Genomic DNA, 27,784 nt, shown 5'->3' on the forward strand with positions numbered 1-27,784 from the left:
TTTGAGGATGTTCATCTTGCACATGGGACAGGTCCTGTGGTCCAGCAGCCAGGGGTCCACGCAGTTCTTATGGAAAAGGTGTCTGACAGGAGATTGAGGTTATAACATGTTTATAAAAGGTCTATGACAGGTTATAACAGGTCATTAACATGGGACAGGTGTCTGACAGGAGATTGAGGTTATAACATGTTTATAAAAGGTCTATGACAGGTTATAACAGGTCATTAACATGGGACAGGTGTCTGACAGGAGATTGAGGTTATAACATGTTTATAAAAGGTCTATGACAGATTATAACAGGTCAATAACATGGGACAGGTCCTGTGGTCCAGCAGTTAAGGGTCCAAGCAGTTCTAATGGGACAGGTGTCTGACAGGAGATGGCTTTAAAAGCAGTTTAGTGTGTGTTACACGTTTATCATGGGTCTATAACTTCATTTGTACAGACAAAGGAATTGTCCGGTTGGAACATTAATGAAGTTTTATGTTAAAAACATCCTAAAGATTGATTCCATACTTAGTTTGGCATGTTTCTACTGGCTGTAACGGAACCTTTTGAATTTTCGTCCGACGTTCGGTGCGACCTGAATGCGCTTTTGGATTTGTTTACCAAACGCTCTAACAAAAGAAGATATTTGGACATAACTGATGGACATTATCGAACAAATCAAACATTTATTGTGGAACTGTGATTCCTGGGAGTGCATTCTGATGAAGATCATCAAAAGTAAGTGAATATTTCAAATGCTATTTCTGAGTAATGTTGACTACCCAATATGGCGGGTATCTTTTTGGCTGCTTTGTTGTCTAAAGGCTGTACTCAGATTATTGCATGGTTTGCTTTCTCTGTAAAGTTTTTTTTAAATCTGACACAGCGGTTGCATTAAGGAGAAGTTTATCTAAAGTTCCATGTATAATAGTTGTATCTTTTATCAATGTTTATTATGAGTATTTCTGTAAATTGATGTGGCTCTCCGCAAAATCACCGCATGTTTTAAAACTACTGAACCTAACGCGCCAATGTAAACTCGGATGTTTTTATATGAACTTTATCAAACAAAACATACATGTATTGTGTAACATGAAGTCCTATGAGTGTCATCTGATGAAGATAATCAAAGGTTAGTGATTCATTTTCTCTCTATTTCTGCTTTTTGTGACTCCTCTATCTGGCTGGAAAAAATGGCTGTGTTTATTCTGTGGCTTGGTGGTGACCTAACATAATCAGATGGTGTGCTTTCGCTGTAAATCCTTTTTGAATTTTATCTTTAAAATGGTGTAAAATACTTGTATGCTTGAGGAATTTTAATTATGAGATTTTTGTTGTTTTGAATTTGGCGCCCTGCACTTTCACTGGCTAGCGGAACCCCAGTCCTAGACAGGTTAAGGTAGTTTGGTTACCTGCAGGGTAGTATCCTGACAGGGTAGTATCCTGACGTAGAGGGTTAATGTTTGGTTACCTGCAGGGTAGTATCCTGACATAGAGGGTTCACGTTTGGTTACCTGCAGGGTAGTATCCTGACATAGAGGGTTAGTGTTTGGTTACCTGCAGGGTAGTATCCTGACCACGTCGTTTGGCTTGTAACCCTCGATACACACGGCACAGTTATCAAAGTCTGACTCCGTCTCCCCGTCTCCCTTCCTGATGGTCCTGACCTGCAGCTTACTGATGGCCTTCTTAGCTGCATCTCCCAGACGCCTCTGAGAGGAGAGAGAGAGAGAGAGAGTGAGAGAAGAGAGAGAGAAGAGAGAGAGAAGAGATAAGAGAGAGAGAAGAGATAAGAGAGAGAGAAGAGAGAAGAGAGAGAGAAGAGAGAAGAGAGAGAGAAGAGAGAAGAGAGAAGAGAGAGAGAAGAGAGAAGAGAGAGAGAAGAGAGAGAGGAGAGAGAGAGGAGAGAGAGGAAGGGGCCAGAGGGATGAGGGAGAGAGAGAGGAAGGGGTGAGAGAGAGAGAGAGAGAGAGAAGGGGTGAGAGAGAGAGAAGGGGTGAGAGAGAAGGGGTGAGAGAGAGAGAGAGACAGAAGGAAGAAGAGAGTGAGTGAGAGAGAGTGAGAGAGGAGAGATAGAAGACTAGGAGTTGGCCCTCAGAAATCAAATATATGCCTTGTCTGCAACAGGTGTTGTAGTCTGGTGTGTTACTGAACCCTACCAGGTTACGGTCTCGTGCGTTGGCGTATCTGAACCTCTGTATATAGTAGAAGACGAGCCAGGCCAGAGAGATGATCATCAGGATGATGAAGGAGATGGAGACGAACACCACCGACGTCCTGCTCACGTACTTCTGGAGGTTACGCGTTCCTATGGTGATGTGCATGGTTACCGTGACGTTCCGCTCCAGCAGAGCGACGACCTCGCGACCTTTAGGTTCTGGGATCATGACGGCGACCACATCACCCATACCTGACAGGGGAGGGAGGAGGGGAGAAAGTGAACGAGAATTTTTATATTTATAGCCTATTTTTTGGATTTTGCAGCTGGCCTATCTAGCGGAAATCACTCAGTTCTTCCTCCAGGACAAGATGCATAAAAGGTCAACCTGTAAAATCAATCAAATTGTATTTGTCCCGTTAACAACGACAGACTAACAGTGAAATGCTTAAGGTAAAAACACGTAATAATGAAAGTAACAATAGTTACACAACGAGTAAAACTATTAACTTGGGTCACATGCTTTCTCTCTAGCAAACTTGCAATATTGTAATAAAATATTCTGTGTGTCCTCAGAGTTTCTCCATGCCAGTGAGCAAGGAACAGACATCTGCTATTTGCACAAGGGAAAATAAGTAATCAAGCAGGCTTATTTTATGACATTTCCACTGGATCAGAGCATGACATTTCCACTGGATCAGAGCATGACATTTCCACCGGATCAGAGCATGACATTTCCACCGGATCAGAGCATGACATTTCCACTGGATCAGAGCATGACATTTCCACTGGATCAGAGCATGACATTTCCACTGGATCAGAGCATGACATTTCCACTGGATCAGAGCATGACATTTCCACTGGATCAGAGCATGACATTTCCACTGGATCAGAGCATGACATTTCCACTGGATCAGAGCATGACATTTCCACTGGATCAGAGCATGACATTTCCACTGGATCAGAGCATGACATTTCCACTGGATCAGAGCATGACATTTCCACTGGATCAGAGCATGACATTTCCACTGGATCAGAGCATGACATATTCCCCTTTTCACACTGAGTGGTTCATCGAAATGGAAAGATTTGTTCAAATACTTTGAGGAACTATTGCCATTCTCAAAATGATTTTCTATAAAAACAGAATTTGTTTGCTTGCTGTCTGAGCTGAAGAAAACATTACTTTGAGAAGCTCCTCAGGTCATTAGTGGTGGTCAGGTGGTGAGTTAAGCCAATCAGAAATACTATCAGATCGCCAAATGGGTACATTTACATGCCTACATTTGCACACAGGCCAGGGAGCCTATGTAAATATCAATGATGTCGCTCTTGCTGCTGGTGAGTCTCTGATCCACCTCTACGCAGACGACACCATTCTGTATACTTCTGGCCCTTCTTTGGACACTGTGTTAACAACCGTCCAGGCAAGCTTCAATGCCATACACTCCTTCCGTGGCCTCCAATTGCTCTTAAATACAAGTAAAACTAAATGCATGCTCTTCAACCGATCGCTGCCTGCACCTGCCCGCCTGTCCAACATCACTACTCTGGACGGCTCTGACTTAGAATACGTGGACAACTACAAATACCTAGGTGTCTGGTTAGACTGTAAACTCTCCTTCCAGACCCATATCAAACATCTCCAATCCAAAATTAAATCTAGAATCGGCTTCCTATTTCGCAACAAAGCATCCTTCACTCATGCTGCCAAACATACCCTCGTAAAACTGACCATCCTACCGATCCTCGACTTCGGTGATGTCATTTACAAAATAGCCTCCAACACTCTACTCAGCAAACTGGATGCAGTTTATCACAGTGCCACCCATTTTGTCACCAAAGCCCCATAAACTACCCACCAATGCGACCTGTATGCTCTCGTTGGCTGGCCCTCGCTACATACTCGTCACCAAACCCAATGGCTACAGGTTATCTACAAGTCTCTGCTGGGTAAAGTCCCCCCTTATCTCAGCTCACTGGTCACCATACCGTAAACAGCCCATCTGTAAACAGCTCATCTGTAAATAGCCCATCTGTAAATAGCCCACCCAACTACCTCATCCCCATATTTATTTATCTTGCTCTTTTGCATCCCAGTATCTCTACTTGCACATCCATCACTCCAGTGTTAATTGCTATATTGTAATTACTTCACCACTATGGCCTATTTATTGCCTTACCTCCCTAATCTTACCTCATATGTACACACTGTATATAGACTTTCCTATTGTATTATTGACTGTATGTTTGTTTATGTGTAACTCTGTGTTGTTGTTTGTGTCTCACTGCTTTGCTTTATCTTGGCCAGGTCGCAGTTGTAAATGAGAACTTGTTCTCAACTGACCTACTTGGTTAAATAAAGGTGAAATAAATGAATTCAAAATTCTCTACTCCATGCTTCGATGGTGGCTGCTGTTGTGTTGCTGGTTCAAGCCCAGGGAGGAGCGAGGAGAGGGACGGAAGCTATACTGTTACACTGGCAATACTAAAGTGCCTATAAGAACATCCAATAGTCAAAGATTGATGAAATGCAAATGGTATAGAGGGAATAGTCCTATAATAACTACAACCTAAAACTTCTTACCTGGGAATATTGAAGACTCATGTTAAAAGGAACCACCAGCTTTCATATGTTCTCATGTTCTGAGCAAGGAACTGAAACGTTAGCTTTCTTACATGGCACATATTGCACTTTTACTTTCTTCTCCAACACTTTGTTTGTGCATTATTTAAACCAAATTGAACATGTTTCATTATTTATTTGAGGCTAAATTGATTTTATTTATGTATTATATTAAGTTAAAATAAGTGTTAATTCAGTATTGTTGTAATTGTCATTATTACAAATAAATAAATAAAATAAAAATAGTCAGATTAATCGGTATCTGCTTTTTTTGGTCCTCCAATAATCGGTATCGGTGTTGAAAAATCATTGTCGGTCGACCTCTAATAGAGACACACAGCATTCTCTACTCCCTATAGAGACACACAGCATTCTCGACTCCCTATAGAGAGACACAGCATTCGCTACTCCCTATAGAGACACACAGCATTCTCTACTCCCTATAGAGACACACAGCATTCTCTACTCCCTATAGAGACACAGCATTCTCTACTCCCTATAGAGACACAGCATTCTCTACTCCCTATAGAGACACAGCATTCTCTACTCCCTATAGAGACACAGCATTCTCTACTCCCTATAGAGACACAGCATTCACTACTCCCTATAGAGACACAGCATTCTCTACTCCTATAGACACACAGCATTCTCTACTCCCTATAGAGACACAGCATTCTCTACTCCCTATAGACACACAGCATTCTCTACTCCCTATAGAGACACAGCATTCTCTACTCCCTATAGAGACACAGCATTCTCTACTCCCTATAGAGACACAGCATTCTCTACTCCTATAGACACACAGCATTCTCTACTCCCTATAGAGACACAGCATTCTCTACTCCCTATAGAGACACAGCATTCTCTACTCCCTATAGACACACAGCATTCTCTACTCCCTATAGAGACACAGTATTCTCTACTCCCTATAGAGACACAGCATTCTCTACTCCCTATAGAGACACACAGCATTCTCTACTCCCTATAGAGACACAGCATTCTCTACTCCCTATAGAGACACAGCATTCTCTACTCCCTATAGAGACACAGCATTCTCTACTCCCTATAGAGACACAGCATTCTCTACTCCCTATAGAGACACAGCATTCTCTACTCCCTATAGAGACACAGCATTCTCTACTACCTATAGAGACACACAGCATTCTCTACTACCTATAGAGACACAGCATTCTCTACTCCCTATAGACACACAGCATTCTCTACTCCCTATAGACACACAGCATTCTCTACTCCTATAGAGACACACAGCATTCTCTACTCCCTATAGAGACACACAGCATTCTCTACTCCCTATAGAGACACAGCATTCTCTACTCCCTATAGAGACACAGCATTCTCTACTCCCTACAGACACACATCATTCTCTACTCCCTATAGAGACACAGCATTCTCTACTCCGTATAGAGACACAGCATTCTCTACTCCCTATAGAGACACAGCATTCTCTACTCCCTATAGACACAGCATTCTCTACTCCCTATAGACATACAGCATTCTCTACTCCCTATAGAGACACAGCATTCTCTACTCCCTACAGAGACACAGCATTCTCTACTCCCTACAGAGACACAGAATTCTATACTCCCTATAGAGACACAGCATTCTCTACTCCCTATAGAGACACAGCATTCTCTACTCCCTATAGACACACAGTATTCTCTACTCCTATAGAGACACAGCATTCTCTACTACCTAGAGACACAGCATTCTCTACTCCTATAGAGACACACAGCATTCCCTACTCCCTATAGAGACACACAGCATTCTCTACTCCCTATAGAGACACAGCATTCTCTACTCCTATAGAGACACACAGCATTCTCTACTCCCTATAGAGACACAGCATTCTCTACTCCCTATAGAGACACAGCATTCTCTACTCCCTATAGAGACACAGCATTCTCTACTCCCTATAGAGACACACAGCATTCTCTACTCCCTATAGAGACACACAGCATTCTCTACTCCCTATAGAGACACACAGCATTCTCTAATCCCTATAGAGACACAGCATTCTCTACTCCCTATAGACACACAGCATTCTCTACTCCCTATAGACACACAGCATTCTCTACTCCCTATAGACACAGCAGCATTGTCTACTCCCTATAGACACACAACATTCTCTACTCCTATAGAGACACACAGCATTCTCTACTCCTATAGACACAGCATTCTCTACTCCTATAGACACACAGCATTCTCTACTCCCTATAGACACACAGCATTCTCTACTCCCTATAGACACACAGCATTCTCTACTCCCTATAGAGACACACAGCATTCTCTACTCCCCATAGACACACAGCATTCTCTACTCCCCATAGACACACAGCATTCTCTACTCCCTATAGAGACACACAGCATTCACTACTCCCTATAGAGACACACAGCATTCTCTACTCCCTATAGAGACACACAGCATTCTCTACTCCCTATAGAGACACACAGCATTCTCTACTCCCTATAGACACACAGCATTCTCTACTCCCTATAGAGACACACAGCATTCTCTACTCCCTATAGAGACACACAGCATTCTCTACTCCCTATAGAGACACACAGCATTCTCTACTCCCTATAGACACACAGCATTCTCTACTCCCTATAGACACACAGCATTCTCTACTCCCTATAGAGACACAGCATTCTCTACTCCCTATAGAGACACACAGCATTCTCTACTCCCTATAGAGACACACAGCATTCTCTACTCCCTATAGAGACACACAGCATTCTCTACTCCCTATAGACACACAGCATTCTCTACTCCCTATAGACACACAGCATTCTCTACTCCCTATAGACACACAGCATTCTCTACTCCCTATAGACACACAGCATTCTCTACTCCCTATAGAGACACACAGCATTCTCTACTCCCCATAGACACACAGCATTCTCTACTCCCTATAGAGACACACAGCATTCACTACTCCCTATAGAGACACACAGCATTCTCTACTCCCTATAGAGACACACAGCATTCTCTACTCCCTATAGAGACACACAGCATTCTCTACTCCCTATAGAGACACACAGCATTCTCTACTCCCTATAGAGACACACAGCATTCACTACTCCCTATAGACACGCATCATTCTCTACTCCCTATAGAGACACACAGCATTCTCTACTCCCTATAGAGACACACAGCATTCACTACTCCCTATAGACACGCATCATTCTCTACTCCTATAGACACACAGCATTCTCTACTCCCTATAGAGACACACAGCATTCTCTACTCCCTATAGAGACACACAGCATTCTCTACTCCGTATAGAGACACAGCATTCTCTACTCCCTAGAGACACACAGCATTCTCTACTCCCTATAGACACACAGCATTCTCTACTCCCTATAGACACACAGCATTCTCTACTCCCTATAGAGACACAGCATTCTCTACTCCCTATAGAGACACAGCATTCTCTACTCCCTATAGACACACAGCATTCTCTACTCCCTATAGAGACACACAGCATTCTCTACTCCCTATAGAGACACACAGCATTCTCTACTCCCTATAGAGACACACAGCATTCTCTACTCCCTATAGAGACACAGCATTCTCTACTCCCTATAGAGACACAGCATTCTCTACTCCCTATAGAGACACAGTATTCTCTACTCCTATAGACACACAGCATTCTCTACTCCCTATAGAGACACAGCATTCTCTACTCCCTATAGAGACACACAGCATTCTCTACTCCTATAGACACACAGCATTCTCTACTCCCTATAGAGACACAGCATTCACTACTCCCTATAGAGACACACAGCATTCTCTACTACCTATAGAGACACACAGCATTCACTACTCCCTATAGACACACAGCATTCTCTACTCCCTATAGACACACATCATTCTCTACTCCCTATAGAGACACAGCATTCTCTAGTTGCTATAGACAAACAGCATTCTCTACTCCCTATAGACACACAGCATTCTCTACTCCCTATAGACACACAGCATTCTCTACTCCCTATAGAGACACAGCATTCTCTAGTTGCTATAGACAAACAGCATTCTCTACTCCCTATAGACACACAGCATTCTCTACTCCCTATAGACATACAGCATTCTCTACTCCCTATAGAGACACAGCATTCTCTAGTTGCTATAGACACACAGCATTCTCTACTCCCTATAGACACACAGCATTCTCTACTCCCTATAGAGACACAGCATTCTCTAGTTGCTATAGACACACAGCATTCTCTACTCCCTATAGACACACAGCATTCTCTAGTCCCTATAGAGACACAGCATTCTCTAGTTGCTATAGACACACAGCATTCTCTACTCCCTATAGACACACAGCATTCTCTAGTCTATGCAGTGAGATAACATAAAGATAGTTGTATAGTTGGCAGAATGACCAGCGCCTTAACCAATGAGCTCGTCTCTGGCAGTCAGAACAATAAGGTCTGGATGAAAGCTCTCTCTCTCTCAGACACACACAAGAGTAGACTGGGTTCCTCAGCCAGGGGCCATACCAGTCTGCCTGGTTGTGTGATCAATGGTTAACGCATAGCTACATAAACGTAACTGCCTAAATAACAAGGACACATCAACAACATAGTGTTTTAATAAGGCGTTGGGCCACCACCAGCTGCCAGAACAGCTTCAAAGCACCTTGTTATAGATTCTTCAAGTGGCTTGGCAAATACTGGGAAACTAAGCTTTTTTTTTAATACCCTAAGCATGATGGGATGTTAATTGCATAGAGGAAATCTACACTGTGTGAGCCGATAAATCAGATGACTATCTAGCGAGTCAATACTGTTACCTGAATATGACATGGTGATTGTATCATTGGCGTTGCTCGATCCAACGTTGAATATGACTATGGCCGAGGCGTTTTGGTTCGCTGCATGTCGAATCTTTTCCTTATAGGTGCAGTTTCCACTGGCTATCAGGGCTATCCATGCACTGCCTTGGACCGGAACCGGGAACAAGGTACCCGGATCACAGGCTTGCCAGTCCTGGGAAAGAGATGGAAGTATCACGACTCCTTTGGCGTCGCGTTTCAGTGAATGTTCCCCATATCGACCGCATTCAGTCTTCTCCGTCCGGATCATAGAGGTGATCGGATCTATGTAGGTGATATTGATGAAAGCGGTGTACCACTCCTCTCTCTCGGCCACGGTGAAATCTAAACAGAAGAAGTGGACGAAACAAAACGATAAAAGCCATGTAGATAAGACCAAACTGCGGCAGGCCTGGATCAGCGACATGGTCATAACTAACTGGGTTTGACTGTCTCTCCTTTTGTCCTTTGGGCAGAATGTAATGTAGTAAGATCCGACACTTAATCTAGATACTCCATAACATAGCTGGGTTGTTTTTCTCCACCCTGACCGGTCTATCGTTTTGTTATTTGTGAACACACCCCAGTGCCTCTTGCTAAACGTTTAGCTTCACGGCTAAACCCAAACTCATTTTCATTTTCAACACCTCGCCGTGTCTATAAATGAACACGAAGAAAACTGTAACTACTCTGGAACTGGTTGCATCGATGTTAACCCTAATATTATCTAGATAAGTCGTTTTGTTTGGTTAGAATAATAGTGTATGAAATGCTGTGTCGGTAAGAGACGCCTGTTGTTGTTTTTGACGGCGCAGAGAAAGGAAGAAGTGGAGCCGTGTTGACAGTGTAGCTGAGCTACAGCAGTATCGCCATCTAGCGGTGTGGCGTGTTGTGGCACATTCACCTCTTCGATAATAACATGGGCTTTCTTGCATACTTACAAAAATATATATATATTTTATTCAACCTATATTTAACTAGACAAGTCAGTTTAAGAACAAATTATGATTTACAATGACGGCCTACCAAAAGGCAAGAAGGACTCCTGTGATGACAGGGGCCTGGGATTACACATTAAAAAAAGGGAGACAACACAACATAAAGAGAGACCTAAGACAACAACAACATAGCATGGCAGCAACACATAACAACACAGCATGGTAGCAACACATACCAACACAGCATGGTAGCAACACATAACAACACAGTATGGTAGCAACACATGACAACACAGCATGGTAGCAACACAGCATGACAGCAACACATAACAACACAGCATGGCAGCAACACCACATGACAACACAACATGGTAGCAACACAACATGACAACACAACATGGTAGCAACACAACATGACAACACAACATGGTAGCAACACCACATGACAACGCAACATGGTAGCAACACCACATGACAACGCAACATGGTAGCAACACAACATGACAACACAGCATGGTAGCAACACCACATGACAACACAACATGGTAGAAACACCACATGACAACACAACATGGTAGCAACACCACATGACAACACAACATGGTAGCAACACCACATGACAACGCAACATGGTAGCAACACCACATGACAACACAACATGGTAGCAACACAACATGACAACGCAGCATGGTAGCAACACAACATGACAACACAGCATGGTAGCAACACAACATGACAACACAACATGGTAGCAACACAACATGACAACACAGCAAGGTAGCAACACAACATGACAACACAGCATGGTAGCAACACAACATGACAACACAACATGGTAGCAACACAACATGACAACACAGCAAGGTAGCAACACAACATGACAACACAGCATGGTAGCAACACCACATGACAACACAACATGGTAGCAACACAACATGACAACACAGCAAGGTAGCAACACAACATGACAACACAGCATGGTAGCAACACAACATGACAACACAACATGGTAGCAACACAACATGACAACACAGCAAGGTAGCAACACAACATGACAACACAGCATGGTAGCAACACCACATGACAACACAACATGGTAGCAACACCACATGACAACACAACATGGTAGCAACACAACATGACAACGCAGCATGGTAGCAACACCACATGACAACGCAACATGGTAGCAACACAACATGACAACACAACATGGTAGCAACACCACATGACAACACAACATGGTAGCAACACAACATGACAACACAGCATGGTAGCAACACCACATGACAACACAACATGGTAGCAACACAACATGACAACACAACATGATAGCAACACAACATGACAACACAACATGGTAGCAACACAACATGACAACACAACATGGTAGCAACACCACATGACAACGCAACATGGTAGCAACACAACATGACAACGCAGCATGGTAGCAACACAACATGACAACACAGCATGGTAGCAACACCACATGACAACGCAACATGGTAGCAACACAACATGACAACACAGCATGGTAGCAACACAACATGACAACACAACATGGTAGCAACACAACATGACAACACAACATGGTAGCAACACCACATGACAACACAACATGGTAGCAACACCACATGACAACACAACATGGTAGCAACACAACATGACAACACAGCAAGGTAGCAACACAACATGACAACACAGCATGGTAGCAACACCACATGACACCACACCACAGCTCGTTCCAGTCGCTAGCTGCAGCGAACTGAAAAGACGAGCGACTCAGGGATGTGTTTGTTGCAGCTCGTTCCAGTCGCTAGCTGCAGCGAACTGAAAAGACGAGCGACCCAGGGATGTGTCTGTTGCAGCTCGTTCCAGTCGCTAGCTGCAGCAAACTGAAAAGACGAGCGACTCAGGGATGTGTTTGTTGCAGCTCGTTCCAGTCGCTAGCTGCAGCGAACTGAAAAGACGAGCGACTCAGGGATGTGTTTGTTGCAGCTCGTTCCAGTCGCTAGCTGCAGCGAACTGAAAAGACGAGCGACTCAGGGATGTGTTTGTTGCAGCTCGTTCCAGTCGCTAGCTGCAGCAAACTGAAAAGACGAGCGCTTTGGGGACCTTTAATCATTATATGTGGTGTTGTTTTTACCATCGAGGACCACTTTGGAAACAAGCGTTTTAATTGATACATCGAAGTGATATATCTTCTGGGTACACATTGTACATTTTGTTGAATATGTCTGTTACCCAAATAAATTCAATTCGTAGTAAACCACTTTTTATCCGAGCCCTATATTTGACTGATACATACTGACTTCATTAACATCAGAGATAATCTTGTCTCTTTACCTCTCCTCCTCATCCTCCTCGTCAGAATGGCCTTGGCGAGGGAGGTGTCATGACGTCGGCCTGTTGGTGAAGTTTATGACCCCCATAAATACCTTCCCCCCTTTCCGCTCTCTCTCTCTACTCTACAGAGTGACTCTTGGAAAGCCCTTGGTTAACATAGAGAGTCTGAAAACATCAAAAGGATGGGGGCCAGAACCGTATTTCGGTAATCTAACCAGTTGAAAAGATGCGTTGGTACTTAATGAATATGATGTCAGATCAGTTGTCATCTGAGACATTATTACTGATGACAGGATGACATAAACTGTAACTTGGAAAGTCTACACATTCTAGTTATCGGATTCACATGAAATTGTTGTGCAATTTAAATGTTTAAATATGAAACTATTTATGAAAAGATGAAATGTAATTTTAGGTTTTAAATTAGAGAATTTGTTTTCATAAGTGAACTAGGCTCAACTCAGTGGCCCCGCCCATGTGAACAGACATTGGTTGTGAACTATGAAACACGCCCTTCTCTCCCTACTACATAAGCCCTTTACGAAAATGTAACATTTGTGTTCCCGAGGACATGAGGACAACAGTCCATACATTAAAAGTGCTAATATCAAACTACAGAACAAAGCCAACTTCTACGTGAGCTTAAAGTAAGGCCATTTGGTATGAACTTTGAACACCTCCCAATGCCTAAAATGGAAGAGATAATAACCAATAGCGGAGCTGTCTAGCGACGGTCACAATAAACTACCCTTCTTATTTCATCAACACTGTACAAGCATATTAAGGGTATAATATTGTAGAGAATAATCAAATTAATAACTGTATGTGATTTATAATGACACGGGGCAAAGAAAATACATTAATTTAGTAGTACCCTCTTCAATTTACTGGTTTTCCCCTGCATTCTAGAGCAGTGAGTGAATGCCCTACCCAATGGTCTATTTCAAAAAATAAAAGTCTATGTTTCAGAATAAAAGTCACCTTTTGTTTGTGTGTCTGTCCAGCTGCTACCCGTGTCCATTTGGTAGACCCTCCTCCTGCCAAAGCTCCGCCTCCAGCTCAGACTCTGACGACTCGGACGACAACTATGTTCCATGAGAACCTCCAGCCTCACCCTCGCCGCCGTCCAGTTAGTATGTTAAGAGTAACACACACACACACACACACACACACACACACACACACACACACACACACGCACAGTGTAATGTCTCTGTGTGTTCCAGGCCCTGCATGAGGAAACACCCATGGACCTACGGAGGCCTAGAGGGGATCTGGACGGCCACACCCCCACGACGGTTAAGGTCTATGGTGTCTTTACCAGCGACAGGAGGGCACTTTTATTCTGAAACACAGACCTTTATTTTGACAGTTTATTTTCCTAATTTACCAGGTTAGTTCATAAGGAACTAAGCACATTTCTAATACCTTTCTATGGTATGGCGCTGCATATCTTTTTCAAAATAAAAGTATGTTTTCAGAATAACAGTCCCACTTTTTTCATTCAATATAAAAAAGTATGTGTTTCAGAATAAAAGTCCCTCCTGTCTTTTTGTTTTCAGAATAAGAGCGTGTTGGATTGATGGTTTCGAGTGAAGGTGAGCGTGTGGACTATGTGGCAGTTGATCCTGAGAGCCATTTTGCCACAACTTTGGAAGTATGCCAGGGGTCATTGTCCATTTGGAAGACCCATTGGCGACCAAGCTTTAACTTCCTGACTGATGTCTTGAGATGTTGCTTCAATATATCCACATACTTTCTTCCCTCATGATGCCATCTATTTTGTGAAGTGCACCAGTCCCTCCTGCAGTAATGCACCCCCACAACATGATGCTGCCACACCCATGCTTCACGGTTGGGATGGTGTTCTTCGGGTAGCAGGCCTCCCCCTTTTTCCTCCAAACATAACGATGGTCATTATGGCCAAAATGTTCTATTTTTGTTTCATCAGACCAGAGGACATTTCACCAAAAAGTACGATCTTTGTCCCCATGTGCAGTTGCAAAACGTAGTCTGTCTATTTTACGGCGGTTTTGGAGCAGTGGCTTCTTCCTTGCTGAGCGGCCTTTCAGGTTATGTCGATATAGGACTCGTTTTACTGTGGATATAGATACTTTTGTATCTGTTTCCTCCAGCATCTTCACAAGGTCCTTTGCTGTTGTTCTGGGATTGATTTGCACTTTTCGCACCAAAGTACGTTCATCTCTAGGAGACAGAACGCGTCTCCTTCCTGAGCGCTGTCGTGTCTTTGGCATCATTAAACTGAAGACTTATTTATCAAAGATTCTCTGTAATTATTATTACGCGATTAAACTGAATAATCATGTAACTGTAATTAACTAGGAAGTCGGGGCACCAAGGGAAATATTCATATTACAAAGTTATAATTTTCCTAATATAACTTTTCAGATATTTTAAAATCTGATTAATGACTTATTTTTTATTTTACCTCACGTTAGTCTCATTCCAAACGTCGTAAATTGTTGGTTATCTTCACGAACCCAGTCTTCACTATGAGTCATCCATACGTCAATTGTCTTAAATTATTTATTTACTAACTAATTAATTCACAGAAATGCATAAACAAACAGTAGATAGTTACAAGGAAATGATAGCGAATGTGCCCTAGTGGGCTAAACCGGCATCGCGGCTTGGTGGACAACAGGGAAGAGGGGGTCGACTGAGATGAGATACTACAAAGTTGATAATTATAACAATTGAAATGCTAATCCTTTGAATATGAACGCTCACTCATTCGGGAATAATTGCAATCAATATATATATTTACGCTCTGTGTGTTGTCGTGATCACTGTTGGAAAGTTTGTTTCTGTTGGAGAGTTTGTCTGCCCTCTCTCTCTCTGCCGTGGTTAAAATGGACAGTTCAGAGTAACATTCATTCATGTTGTTATAGAATAAATATTTTGGCGGTTGTCGGTCTTCGCGTTCAATGGTACCAAATTCCCAGCTGCAGACTAGTAATTAATATCAAAGACTTGTTCTTATTCTGTCAGTATCGATAGTCTAAGAGTTTAACCACGTGGGATGGTTATCGAGAGAAACACAGTATGGAACTGACCTCTTTTAACCTCTCTAGACACTAACGTCCCACCTGACCAACATTCAGTGAAAGCATAATTCATGTTCAAATTCACAACATAACATACATAGGCATTTCATCATTAAGTCCTTTAGGAAATAATCCTGGAGGGTGAAAATCCCAAAACATTCCCTTTAACTCAGAGTATTATTTATATCACCTCCCCTGTCTGATATCTTAACTTTCTCTATGCCACAAAATCTAAAGGTGGAAATGTCCTGCTTCAGGTCATAATGGGTCTCTGTACGCCTATGTTGACATTCCATAAAAAAAATCAGCCGTTTCCAGCTACAACAGTCATTAACAACATTAACAATGTCTACACTGTATTTCGGATCAATTTGATGTTATTTTAATGGACAACAAATGTGCTTTTCTTTCAAAAACAAGGACATTTCTAAGTGACCCCAAACTTTTGAACGTTAGTGTGTATTTGTGGTTACACCACTAACTATCTTTGTGGCAATGGTCCCCTGGAAAAGGAGAAAGAGGAGGAGGAGGAAGAAGTGGAAGATGAAGAGGAGGAAGAAGAGGAGGAGAATGAAAAGGAGGAGGAGGAGGAGGAGGAAGAGGAGAAAGAAGGGGAGGAGGAAGAGAAAGAAGAGGAGGAGGAAGAGGAGGAGAAAGAAGGGGAGGAGGAAGAGAAAGAAGAGGAGGAGGAAGAGGAGGAGGAAGAAGGGGAGGAGGAGGAGAAAGAAGGGGAGGAGGACGAGAAAGAAGAGGAGGAGGAGGAAGAAGAGGAAGATGAAGAGGAGGAAGAAGAGGAGGAGAATGAAAAGGAGGAGGAGGAGGAGGAGGAAGAGGAGAAAGAAGGGGAGGAGGAAGAGAAAGAAGGGGAGGAGGAAGAGAAAGAAGAGGAGGAGGAAGAGGAGGAGGAAGAAGGGGAGGAGGAGGAGAAAGAAGGGGAGGAGGACGAGAAAGAAGAGGAGGAGGAGGAGAAAGAAGGGGAGGAGGAAGAGGAGGAGGAGGAGGGGGAGAAAGAAGGGGAGGAGGAGGAGAAAGAAGGGGAGGAGGAAGAGGAGGAGGAGGGGGAGAAAGAAGGGGAGGAGGAGGAGAAAGAAGAGGAGGAGGAGGAGAAAGAAGGGGAGGAGGAGGAGGGGGAGAAAGAAGGGGAGGAGGAGGAGAAAGAAGGGGAGGAGGAAGAGGAGGAGGAGGAGGGGGAGAAAGAAGGGGAGGAGGAGGAGAAAGAAGAGGAGGAGGAAGAGGAGGAGGAGGAGGAGAAAGAAGGGGAGGAGGAGGAGAAAGAAGGGGAGGAGGAGGAGAAAGAAGGGGAGGAGGAAGAGGAGGAGAAAGAAGGGGAGGAGGAGGAGAAAGAAGAGGAGGAGGAAGAGGAGGAAGAGGAGGAGAAAGAAGGGGAGGAGGAGGAGAAAGAAGGGGAGGAGGAGGAGAAAGAAGGGGAGGAGGAAGAGGAGGAGAAAGAAGGGGAGGAGGAAGAGAAAGAAGAGGAGGAGGAAGAGGAGGAGGAAGAAGGGGAGGAGGAGGAGAAAGAAGGGGAGGAGGAAGAGAAAGAAGAGGAGGAGGAAGAGGAGGAGAAAGAAGGGGAGGAGGAAGAGAAAGAAGAGGAGGAGGAAGAGGAGGAGGAAGAAGGGGAGGAGGAGGAGAAAGAAGGGGAGGAGGACGAGAAAGAAGAGGAGGAGGAGGAGAAAGAAGGGGAGGAGGAAGAGGAGGAGGAGGAGGGGGAGAAAGAAGGGGAGGAGGAGGAGAAAGAAGGGGAGGAGGAAGAGGAGGAGGAGGGGGAGAAAGAAGGGGAGGAGGAGGAGAAAGAAGAGGAGGAGGAGGAGAAAGAAGGGGAGGAGGAGGAGGGGGAGAAAGAAGGGGAGGAGGAGGAGAAAGAAGGGGAGGAGGAAGAGGAGGAGGAGGAGGGGGAGAAAGAAGGGGAGGAGGAGGAGAAAGAAGAGGAGGAGGAAGAGGAGGAGGAGGAGGAGAAAGAAGGGGAGGAGGAGGAGAAAGAAGGGGAGGAGGAGGAGAAAGAAGGGGAGGAGGAAGAGGAGGAGAAAGAAGGGGAGGAGGAGGAGAAAGAAGAGGAGGAGGAAGAGGAGGAAGAGGAGGAGAAAGAAGGGGAGGAGGAGGAGAAAGAAGGGGAGGAGGAGGAGAAAGAAGGGGAGGAGGAAGAGGAGGAGAAAGAAGGGGAGGAGGAGGAGAAAGAAGAGGAGGAGGAAGAGGAGGAGGAGGAGGAGAAAGAAGAGGAGGAGGAAGAGGAGGAGGAGGAGGAGGAGAAAGAAGGGGAGGAGGAAGAGGAGGAGAAAGAAGGGGAGGAGGAGGAGAAAGAAGAGGAGGAGGAAGAGGAGGAGGAAGAGGAGGAGGAGGAGGGGGAGGAGGAGGAGAAAGAAGAGGAGGAGGAAGAGGAGGAGGAGGAGGGGGAGAAAGAAGGGGAGGAGGAGGAGGAAGAGAAAGAAGAGGCGGCGGAAGAAGAGGAGGAGGAGGAGAAAGAAGAGGAGGAGGAGAAAGAAGAGGAGGAGGAGGAAGAGAAAGAAGAGGAGGAGGAGGAAGAGGAGGAGGAGGAAGAGGAGGAGGAGGAAGAGGAGGAGGAAGTAGAGGAGGAGGAAGAAGAGGAGGAGGAGGAAGAGGAGGAGGAGGGGTAATAATCAGAACTCGTTACACCTCTGAACTATCTGCATCACTACCTTCTCCTCTCCTGTTCATCCCATCTCCTCCTCTTCCTCTTCTTTCTCCTCCTCCTTCTCCTCTCATGTTCCTCCCATCCCCTCCTCTTCCTCTTCTTTCTCCTCCTCCTCTCCTGTTCTTCCCCTCCTCTCCTCCTTGGGGCAATGCTCTCCTTGAGGAAGAGGAGAAACAAGAGGAGGAGAGGCAATCCGCGGAGCTCCTAACGAACACAGCGTACACCACCCCCCCTCCCAGACACCCTACCACCAGCACCACCACCGCCAGTGTCATGGACGCCTTGGCCCCATCCAAGGTCTCCCTTTCTGGGCTTCCCACCGGACCTTCCCCCCTCTCCTGGAGCTCCCAGTCCATCAGGGGACCTTCGGCCCAGCTCTGCCCGAGGCTGGGCGCTCTCTGCAGGTGGACGTGTCGGAGGTTGGTCCCCCTGTCCTGGTCCTGTCCTCTCTCTTTCTCTGGAGCTGCTCTCTTCTGGCGCCCCCTGCTGGAGATGACGTGGTGCTGCAGGAACAGACTCCGCTTGCCGACAGCGTGATTATGGTTGTTGTAGTTGCGGTTGCCGTGGTCCCTGGAGCGCACGGTGTAGACAGCATGGATGTACCACTCATGACCAGCAGCCACCTGATGGAAGAGATGGATGAAGGGAGGAGAGATGGATGAAGGGAGGAGAGAGGGATGAAGGGAGGAGAGAGGGATGAGAAAGGAGCGATGTGGTTGTCTGACCGAGCTATCTTAAGATAAATGCACTAATTGTAAGTAGCCATTGATAAATGACAAAAAATGTACATGTAGATGTAGGGAGGATAGGAGGAAGAGAGGAGGGAGAGAGAAGGGAGAGAGGAGGGAGAGAGGATAGAAGGAAGAGAGGAGGAAGAGAGGAGGGAGAGAGGAGGGAGAGAGGAGGAAGAGAGGATAGAAGGAAGAGAGGAGGAAGAGAGGAGGGAGAGAGGAGGGAGAGAGGAGGGAGAGAGGGGGTTATATGTGTGTAGTGGAGATTACAATTTTTTTATTCAAAGTGAAAGCTTTGACTGGCTGACTTTTTTTATTTTTATTTTTTTTTTACCTTTATTTAACTAGGCAAGTCAGTTAAGAACAAATTCTTATTTTCAATGACGGCCTGGGAACAGTGGGTTAACTGCCTGTTCAGGGGCAGAACGACAGATTTGTACCTTGTCAGCTCGGGGGTTTGAACTCGCAACCTTCCGGTTACTAGTCCAACGCTCTAACCACTAGGCTACCCTGCCGACTGACTGACTGGCTGAGTTGACTGGCTGACTGACAGACTGACTGGCTGACTGGCTGGCTGACTGGCTGACTGACTGGCTGACTGACTGGCTGACTGGCTGGCTGACTGGCTGGCTGACTGGCTGACTGACTGGCTGACTGACTGGCTGAGTTGACTGGCTGACTGACTGACTGACTGACTGGCTGACTGGCTGGCTGACTGGCTGACTGGCTGGCTGACTGACTGGCTGACTGATTGACTGACTGGCTGATTGACTGACTGGCTGATTGACTGGCTGATTGACTGGCTGAGTGGACTGACTGATTGACTGACTGGCTGATTGACTGACTGGCTGACTGACTGGCTGAGTGGACTGACAGACTGACTGGCTGATTGACTGGCTGATTGACTGACAGACTGACAGACTGACTGGCTGATTGACTGACAGACTGACTGGCTGATTGACTGGCTGATTGACTGACAGACTGACTGGCTGATTGACTGGCTGATTGACTGACTGGCTGACTGACTGGCTGATTGACTGACTGGCTGACTGACTGACTGGCTGACTGACTGACTGACAGACTGACTGGCTGATTGACTGACTGACAGACTGACTGGCTGATTGACTGACTGGCTGACTGACTGGCTGATTGACTGACTGGCTGAGTGGACTGACCTGGAAGAGAGGACAGACTGACTGGCTGATTGACTGACTGGCTGATTGACTGACTGGCTGACTGACTGGCTGAGTGGACTGACTGGCTGACTGGCTGAGTTGACTGACTGGCTGATTGACTGGCTGATTGACTGGCTCATTGACTGGCTGACTGAGTGGACTGATTGACTGACTGGCTGATTGACTGACTGGCTGATTGACTGATTGACTGAGTGGACTGGATGATTGACTGACTGGCTGACTGACTGGCTGAGTTGACTGACTGACAGACTGACTGACAGACTGACTGGCTGACTGACTGGCTGACTGACCTGGAAGAGAGGACCTGAAGAGAGGCTGAACCCGTCAGCATCAGGTTGAGAGACCAGGGGGAAAGCACCGGGTGTGTCCCCAGCCAGGCGGGCCTCAAATCGGATACCTCCAAACTCTACCTCCTGGCTCTCTGGCTCAGCCTTGTCCTGGGAGAGGGAGAGGTGAGAGGGAGCAAGAGATGGGAGGGGAATGAGAGAGGGGAGGGGGAGAGAGAGAGGGGAGGGGGAGAGAGAGAGGGGAGGGGGAGAGAGAGAGGGGAGGGGGAGTGAGAGAGGGGAGGGGAGGGGGAGAGAGAGAGGGGAGGGGGAGAGAGAGAGGGGAGGGGGAGTGAGAGAGGGGAGAGAGAGAGAGAGAGAGAGACAGACAGACAGAGACAGAGAGAAGAGGGGGAAAACAGAATCCTGTTGTTGGTTTAACAATTTTATAATGTTGATAAAGTACACACTACGCACACACACACTGTACACATTGTTACATACCAGTATCTTCAGCCTGTAGAGCAGAGACGAGGCATCGGCAAGGCAACCGTACTCTCCGTTGCCGGGGCGATATTTTGGTATGTAACCGTCAGCGCCGGTACACAGGAAGACCTGCTGTATGTGACACTGGAAGGAGTTGCCTAGCGACTGGACGGGGTCAACCATCACACGGCCGTAGATCACAGCATCTAGGAGGAGAAGGACAGGTAAGGTGATGACATTTAAAATACCCAGATGCAGGACAAACGGATCACTTTGCCAGACATTTGAGGGACAGTGTACTGTACATTAATGCCCTCCCCACACACACACAAACCCTCCTCATGGTGTAGTGATAACCCCCCCTCCCCCTCATGGTGTAGTGATAACCCCCCCTCCCCCTCAGGGTGTAGTGATAACCCCCCCTCCCCCTCGGGGTGTAGTGATAAACCCCCCTCATGGTGTAGTGATAAACCCCCTCATGGTGTAGTGATAACCCCCCCTCATGGTGTAGTGATAACCCCCCCTCCCCCTCGGGGTGTAGTGATAAACCCCCCTCATGGTGTAGTGATAAACCCCCTAATGGTGTAGTGATAACTCCCCTCATGGTGTAGTGATAAACCCCCCTCCCCCTCATTGTGTAGTGATAAACCCCCTCATGGTGTAGTGATAAACCCCCCCTCATGGTGTAGTGATAAACCCCCCTCATGGTGTAGTGATAAACCCCCTCATGGTGTAGTGATAAACCCGCTCATGGTGTAGTGATAAACCCCCCTCATGGTGTAGTGATAAATCCCCCTCATGGTGTAGTGATAAACCCCCCTCATGGTGTAGTGATAAACCCCCCCTCATGGTGTAGTGATAAACCCCCCTCATGGTGTAGTGATAAACCCCCCTCATTGTGTAGTGATAAACCCCCCTCCCCCTCATTGTGTAGTGATAAACCCCCCTCATGGTGTAGTGATAAACCCCCCTCATGGTGTAGTGATAAACCCCCCTCATGGTGTAGTGATAAACCCCCCTCATTGTGTAGTGATAAACCCCCCTCCCCCTCATTGTGTAGTGATAAACCCCCCTCATGGTGTAGTGATAAACCCCCCTCATGGTGTAGTGATAAACCCCCCTCATTGTGTAGTGATAAACCCCCTCATGGTGTAGTGATAAACCCGCTCATGGTGTAGTGATAAACCCCCTCATGGTGTAGTGATAAACCCCCTCATGGTGTAGTGATAAATCCCCCTCATGGTGTAGTGATAAACCCCCCTCATGGTGTAGTGATAAACCCCCCCTCATGGTGTAGTGATAAACCCCCCTCATGGTGTAGTGATAAACCCCCCCTCATGGTGTAGTGATAACCCCCCCTCCCCCTCATGGTGTAGTGATAAACCCCCCTCATGGTGTAGTGATAAACCCCCCCTCATGGTGTAGTGATAAACCCCCTCATGGTGTAGTGATAAATCCCCCTCATGGTGTAGTGATAACCCCCCCTCCCCCTCATGGTGTAGTGATAACTCCCCTCATAGTGTAGTGATAACCCCCCCTCCCCCTCATGGTGTAGTGATAAACCCCCTCATGGTGTAGTGATAAACCCCCCTCATGGTGTAGTGATAAACCCCCCTCCCCCTCATGGTGTAGTGATAAACCCCCCTCATGGTGTAGTGATAAACCCCCCTGATAAACGATACCACTACACCCCTGTAGTCTACTAAACCCAACGGTACCACTACACCCCTGGTAGTCTATTAAACCCAATGGTACCACTACACCCCTGGTAGTCTACTAAACCCCTGGTAGTCCACTAAACCCAACGGTACCACTACACCCCTGGTAGTCTACTAAACCCAACGGTACCACTACACCCCTGGTAGTCTATTAAACCCAACGGTACCACTACACCCCTGGTAGTCTACTAAACCCAACGGTACCACTATACCCCTGTAGTCTACTAAACCCAACGGTACCCCTACACCCCTGGTAGTCTACTAAACCCAACGGTACCACTACACCCCTGGTAGTCTACTAAACCCAACGGTACCACTACACCCCTGGTAGTCTATTAAACCCAACGGTACCACTACACCCCTGGTAGTCTACTAAACCCCTGGTAGTCTACTAAACCCAACGGTACCACTACACCCCTGGTAGTCTACTAAACCCAACGGTACCACTAACGAGCGACCAATGTGTATGGAGAGGTTCACAACCATGTTTCAGTGTAGTTGGGCTCTTTATTTACTTAGTTAGGTCTCTGTCCTCTACAAGTTTAGCTGGAATTTTAGCCCGAAAGGGTTTTGAGAAACATAACTGGTTGTCGAAAGGCCTATGACATTGGCCTACGTCTCGTGTTGCTCTGCGACGAATATCAGAATTTCAACAGCGATTGGAGAAGTGGTTAAGTTAGATGAGGAGCAGCAGTGAACAGCAATCTTCAAGTCTTTCCACAGATTTTAAATGGGATTTAAGTCTGGGCCTTGGCTGGGCCACTCAAAGCCTTTCACATTCTTGTTCTGAAGCCATTGCAGCATTGTTATTGTCCTGTTGGAACGTAAATCTTCACATCAGTCTAAGGTCGTTTGAACTCTGAAGCAGGTTCTCTTCAAGGATTTGAATGTATTTGGCTTCATTCATTGTTCCCTATATCCTTACCAGTCTCCCAGTCGCTGAAAAGCATCCCCAAAGCATGATGCTGCCACCACCATGCTTCACGGTAGGGTTGGTGTTAGATGGGTGATGAGCTTTGTCTGGTTTTCTCCAGACGTAGGGCTTTCACGTGCCAAACTCCAGGCATGCTGTCATGTGCCTTTTTCTCAGGAGTGGCTTCCGTCTGGCCACTCTCCCATAAAATCCAGATTGGTGAAGTGCTGTAGAGACTTCTGTCCTTCTGGCAGGTTCTTCCAGCTCAGATAAAGAACTCTGTAGTTCTGTCAGAGTGGTCATTGGGTTCTTGGTCACCTCCCTGACCAAGGTCCTTCTTGCCTGGTTTCTCAGTTTGGTTGGATGGCCAGCTCTAGGCAGAGAGTCTGGGTAGTTCCATATTTTTTATCTTTCCCAAAGATGGAGAACACTGTGCTCTTGGAACCTTTCAACACAGGTAGAAATGGTTTTATACCCTTCCCCAGATATATACACCTCATCACAACTATATCTCAGAGATCTACAGACAGTTCCTTGGACTTCGTGCTATAGTTTCTGCCTGTCGACAGTGGGACCGTTATAGACAGGTGTGTGTCAAGGATGATCAAAGGCGATTGGATGAACCTGAGCTCCATTTGAAGTGTCATAGCAAAGGGGCGTGAATACTTATGTAAATTAGATATTTCTGTATTTCATTAGTACGTTATGGGGTATTGTGTGTAGGTGGGGAATTGAACAATTATATGTTGAGGCTCTGTACCAGTCAAGGGGTGTGAATACTTTCTGAAGGCTCAGTACCAGTCAAGGGGTGTGAATACCTTCTGAAGGCTCTGTACCAGTCAAGGGGTGTGAATACCTTCTGAAGGCTCTGTATCAGTCAAGGGGTGTGAATACCTTCTGAAGGCTCTGTATCAGTCAAGGGGTGTGAAAACTTTCTGAAGACACTGTATCAGTCAAGGGGTGTGAATACCTTCTGAAGGCTCTGTACCAGTCAAGGGGTGTGAATACTTTCTGAAGGTACTGTATCTTTTCATAAGCGCAACATGATTGCAAGAGACAGGTTGGAATGTCTGCCTTAAATACGGGGACAAATCAACCTTTTATTCTAAATCAGTGGTGTTTTGAATTTCTTGACAACATTTCCGGAACGTGATTGTTTAGTTGCGGGACGTGGGACATAGGGCCAAAATGCGGGACTGTCCGACACAATCCTGGACATGTGGTCACCTGAGTGAAGGGGGGGGGGGGAAATAATTGAAACAGTGTGTGTGTGTTCTAGGTGTCTGTGTTGTGCGTACCTTTACTAAAAGCTATGTCGTCATCCTGTCCGAATCCCATGGACCCATCAGACAGCCACAGTTCTCTCTTAGACAACAACACCAGGACTGTGTTCAGACTGAACTCTACTGGGACTGGATCGCTAACCTGGAAGAGAGAGAGAGAGAAAAAGAGGGCTTTTATTCTGAAACAAATACTTTTATTTTGAAACGTACATACAGATTCCAATGGGACTGGACCACTGACCTGGAGGGGTGTGGAGCGAGAGAGAGAGAGAGAGAAAGAGAGCGAGAAATAGAGAGAAAGATAGAGAGAGAGAAAGGAACCAGTCCCAACCCCCACTCTCACACTCGCCCAAGCCAATGGCATGTACCAGATGCTCAGCAGGCTCTGCTCACACTTACTGGCCTGAGGCCAAACCACGACCAACAACATTGGACACTCTATGGAACAAAAAGCCTTCACTATATTATTCTGGAATATCCAAGGCCTGAGGTCATCTGCCTTTGGCCTAAAGAGCAGAAACCCGGACTTCACCAAAGAAATCGGTAATACAGACATTGTCATCCTGCAAGAAACCTGGTATAGAGGAGACGGACCCACTGGTTGCCCTCTAGGTTACAGAGAGCTGGTAGTCCCATCCACCAAACTACCAGGTGTGAAACAGGGAAGGGACTCAGGGGGTATGCTAATTTGGTATAGAGCAGACCTAACTCACTCCATTAAATTAATCAAAACAGGAACATTTTACATTTGGCTAGAAATTCAAAAGGAAATTATCCTAACAGAGAAAAATGTCCTCCTGTGTGCTACCTATATCCCCCCACTAGAATCCCCATATTTTAATGAAGACAGCTTCTCCATCCTGGAGGGGGAAATCAATCATTTCCAGGCCCAGGGACATGTACTAGTCTGTGGCGACCTAAATGCCAGAACCGGACAAGAACCTGACACCCTAAGCACACAGGGGGACAAACACCTGCCTGGAGGTGACAGCATTCCCTCCCACATATGCCCCCCTAGGCACAACTATGACAACATAACCAACAAAAACGGGTCACAACTCCTGCAGCTCTGTCGCACGCTGGGTATGTACATAGTCAACGGTAGGCTTCGAGGGGACTCCTATGGTAGGTACACCTATAGCTCATCTCTTGGCAGTAGTACTGTAGACTACTTTATCACTGACCTCAACCCAGAGTCTCTCAGAGCGTTCACAGTCAGCCCACTGACACCCCTATCAGACCGCAGCAAAATCACAGTCTACTTAAACAGAGCAATAATCAATCATGAGGCATCAAAGCCAAAGGAACTGAGTAACATTAAGAAATGCTATAGATGGAAGGAATGCAGTTTGGAAACCTACCAAAAAACAATTAGGCAACAACAAATTCAATCCCTTTTAGACAATTTCCTGGGTAAAACGTTCCGCTGTAATAGTGAAGGTGTAAACTTGGCAGTAGAAAATCTTAACAGTATATTTGACCTCTCAGCTTCCCTATCAAATCTAAAAATCTCAAATAGAAAACCGAAGAAAATTAACAATAATGACAAATGGTTTGATGAAGAATGCAAAAATCTAAGAAAGAAATTGAGAAACCTGTCCAACCAAAAACATAGAGACCCGGAAAACCTGAGTCTACGCCTTCACTATGGTGAATCACTAAAACAATACAGAAATACACTACGGAAAAAGAAGGAACAGCACGTCAGAAATCAGCTCAATGCAATTGAAGAATCCATAGACTCTAACCACTTCTGGGAAAATTGGAAAACACTAAACAAACAACAACAAGAAGAATTATCTATCTAAAATGGAGATGTATGGGTAAACCACTTCTCCAATCTTTTTGGCTCTATAACAAAGAATAAAGAGCAAAAACATATACATGATCAAATACAGATCTTAGAATCATCTATTAAAGACTACCAGAACCCACTGGATTCCAGAACCCACTGGATTCCAGAACACACTGGATTCCAGAACACACTGGATTATCCAATTACATTGAATGAGTTACAGGACAAAATAAAAACCCTCCAACCCAAAAAGGCCTGTGGTGTTGATGGTATCCTCAATGAAATGATCAAATATACAGATTACAAATTCCAATTGGCTATACTAAAACTCTTTAACATCATACTTAGCTCTGGCATCTTCCCCAATATTTGGAACCAAGGACTGATCACCCCAATCCACAAAAGTGGAGACAAATTTGACCCCAATAACTACCGTGGAATATGTGTCAACAGTAACCTTGGGAAAATCCTCTGCATTATTATTAACAGCAGACTCGTACATTTCCTCAATGAAAACAATGTACTGAGCAAATGTCAAATTGGCTTTTTACCAAATTACCGTACAACAGACCATGTATTCACCCTGCACACCCTAATTGACAACCAAACAAACCAAAACAAAGGCAAAGTCTTCTCATGCTTTGTTGATTTCAAAAAAGCCTTCGACTCAATCTGGCATGAGGGTCTGCTATACAAACTGATGGAAAGTGGTGTTGGGGGTAAAACATACGACATTATAAAATCCATGTACACAAACAACAAGTGTGCGGTTAAAATTGGCAAA

At 45.5% G+C, this 27,784-nt stretch overlaps 2 protein-coding genes across 2 annotated transcripts in view; both read right to left on the bottom strand.

Annotated features, from left to right (window-relative positions):
* Positions 1–10,450, bottom strand: part of LOC139396399 (RING finger protein 150-like) — a 12,475-nt gene extending 2,025 nt beyond the window's left edge. The window contains exons 1-4 of the mRNA XM_071143437.1: positions 9,593–10,450; positions 2,148–2,398; positions 1,546–1,700; positions 1–82 (exon numbers count right to left, since the gene is read on the bottom strand). The exon at positions 1–82 is cut by the window's left edge and continues 15 nt beyond it. Of these exons, the coding sequence (XP_070999538.1) occupies positions 1–82; positions 1,546–1,700; positions 2,148–2,398; positions 9,593–10,046 (942 nt within the window). The 5' untranslated portion in view covers positions 10,047–10,450. The remainder of the gene's footprint in view (positions 83–1,545; positions 1,701–2,147; positions 2,399–9,592) is intronic.
* A 185-nt stretch (positions 10,451–10,635) lies between these two features.
* The window catches only part of LOC139396401 (FRAS1-related extracellular matrix protein 2-like), a gene marked incomplete at its 5' end in the record, with an annotated part of 57,041 nt that continues 39,892 nt past the window's right edge, over positions 10,636–27,784 (bottom strand). The window contains 5 exons of the mRNA XM_071143439.1: positions 10,636–10,674; positions 18,861–19,235; positions 20,830–20,976; positions 21,310–21,497; positions 25,221–25,347. Coding sequence (XP_070999540.1) covers positions 10,636–10,674; positions 18,861–19,235; positions 20,830–20,976; positions 21,310–21,497; positions 25,221–25,347 — 876 coding nt within the window. The remainder of the gene's footprint in view (positions 10,675–18,860; positions 19,236–20,829; positions 20,977–21,309; positions 21,498–25,220; positions 25,348–27,784) is intronic.

The sequence above is a fragment of the Oncorhynchus clarkii genome, unplaced genomic scaffold (genome assembly GCF_045791955.1).
Source record: "Oncorhynchus clarkii lewisi isolate Uvic-CL-2024 unplaced genomic scaffold, UVic_Ocla_1.0 unplaced_contig_781_pilon_pilon, whole genome shotgun sequence".
Lineage (NCBI taxonomy): Eukaryota > Metazoa > Chordata > Actinopteri > Salmoniformes > Salmonidae > Oncorhynchus > Oncorhynchus clarkii.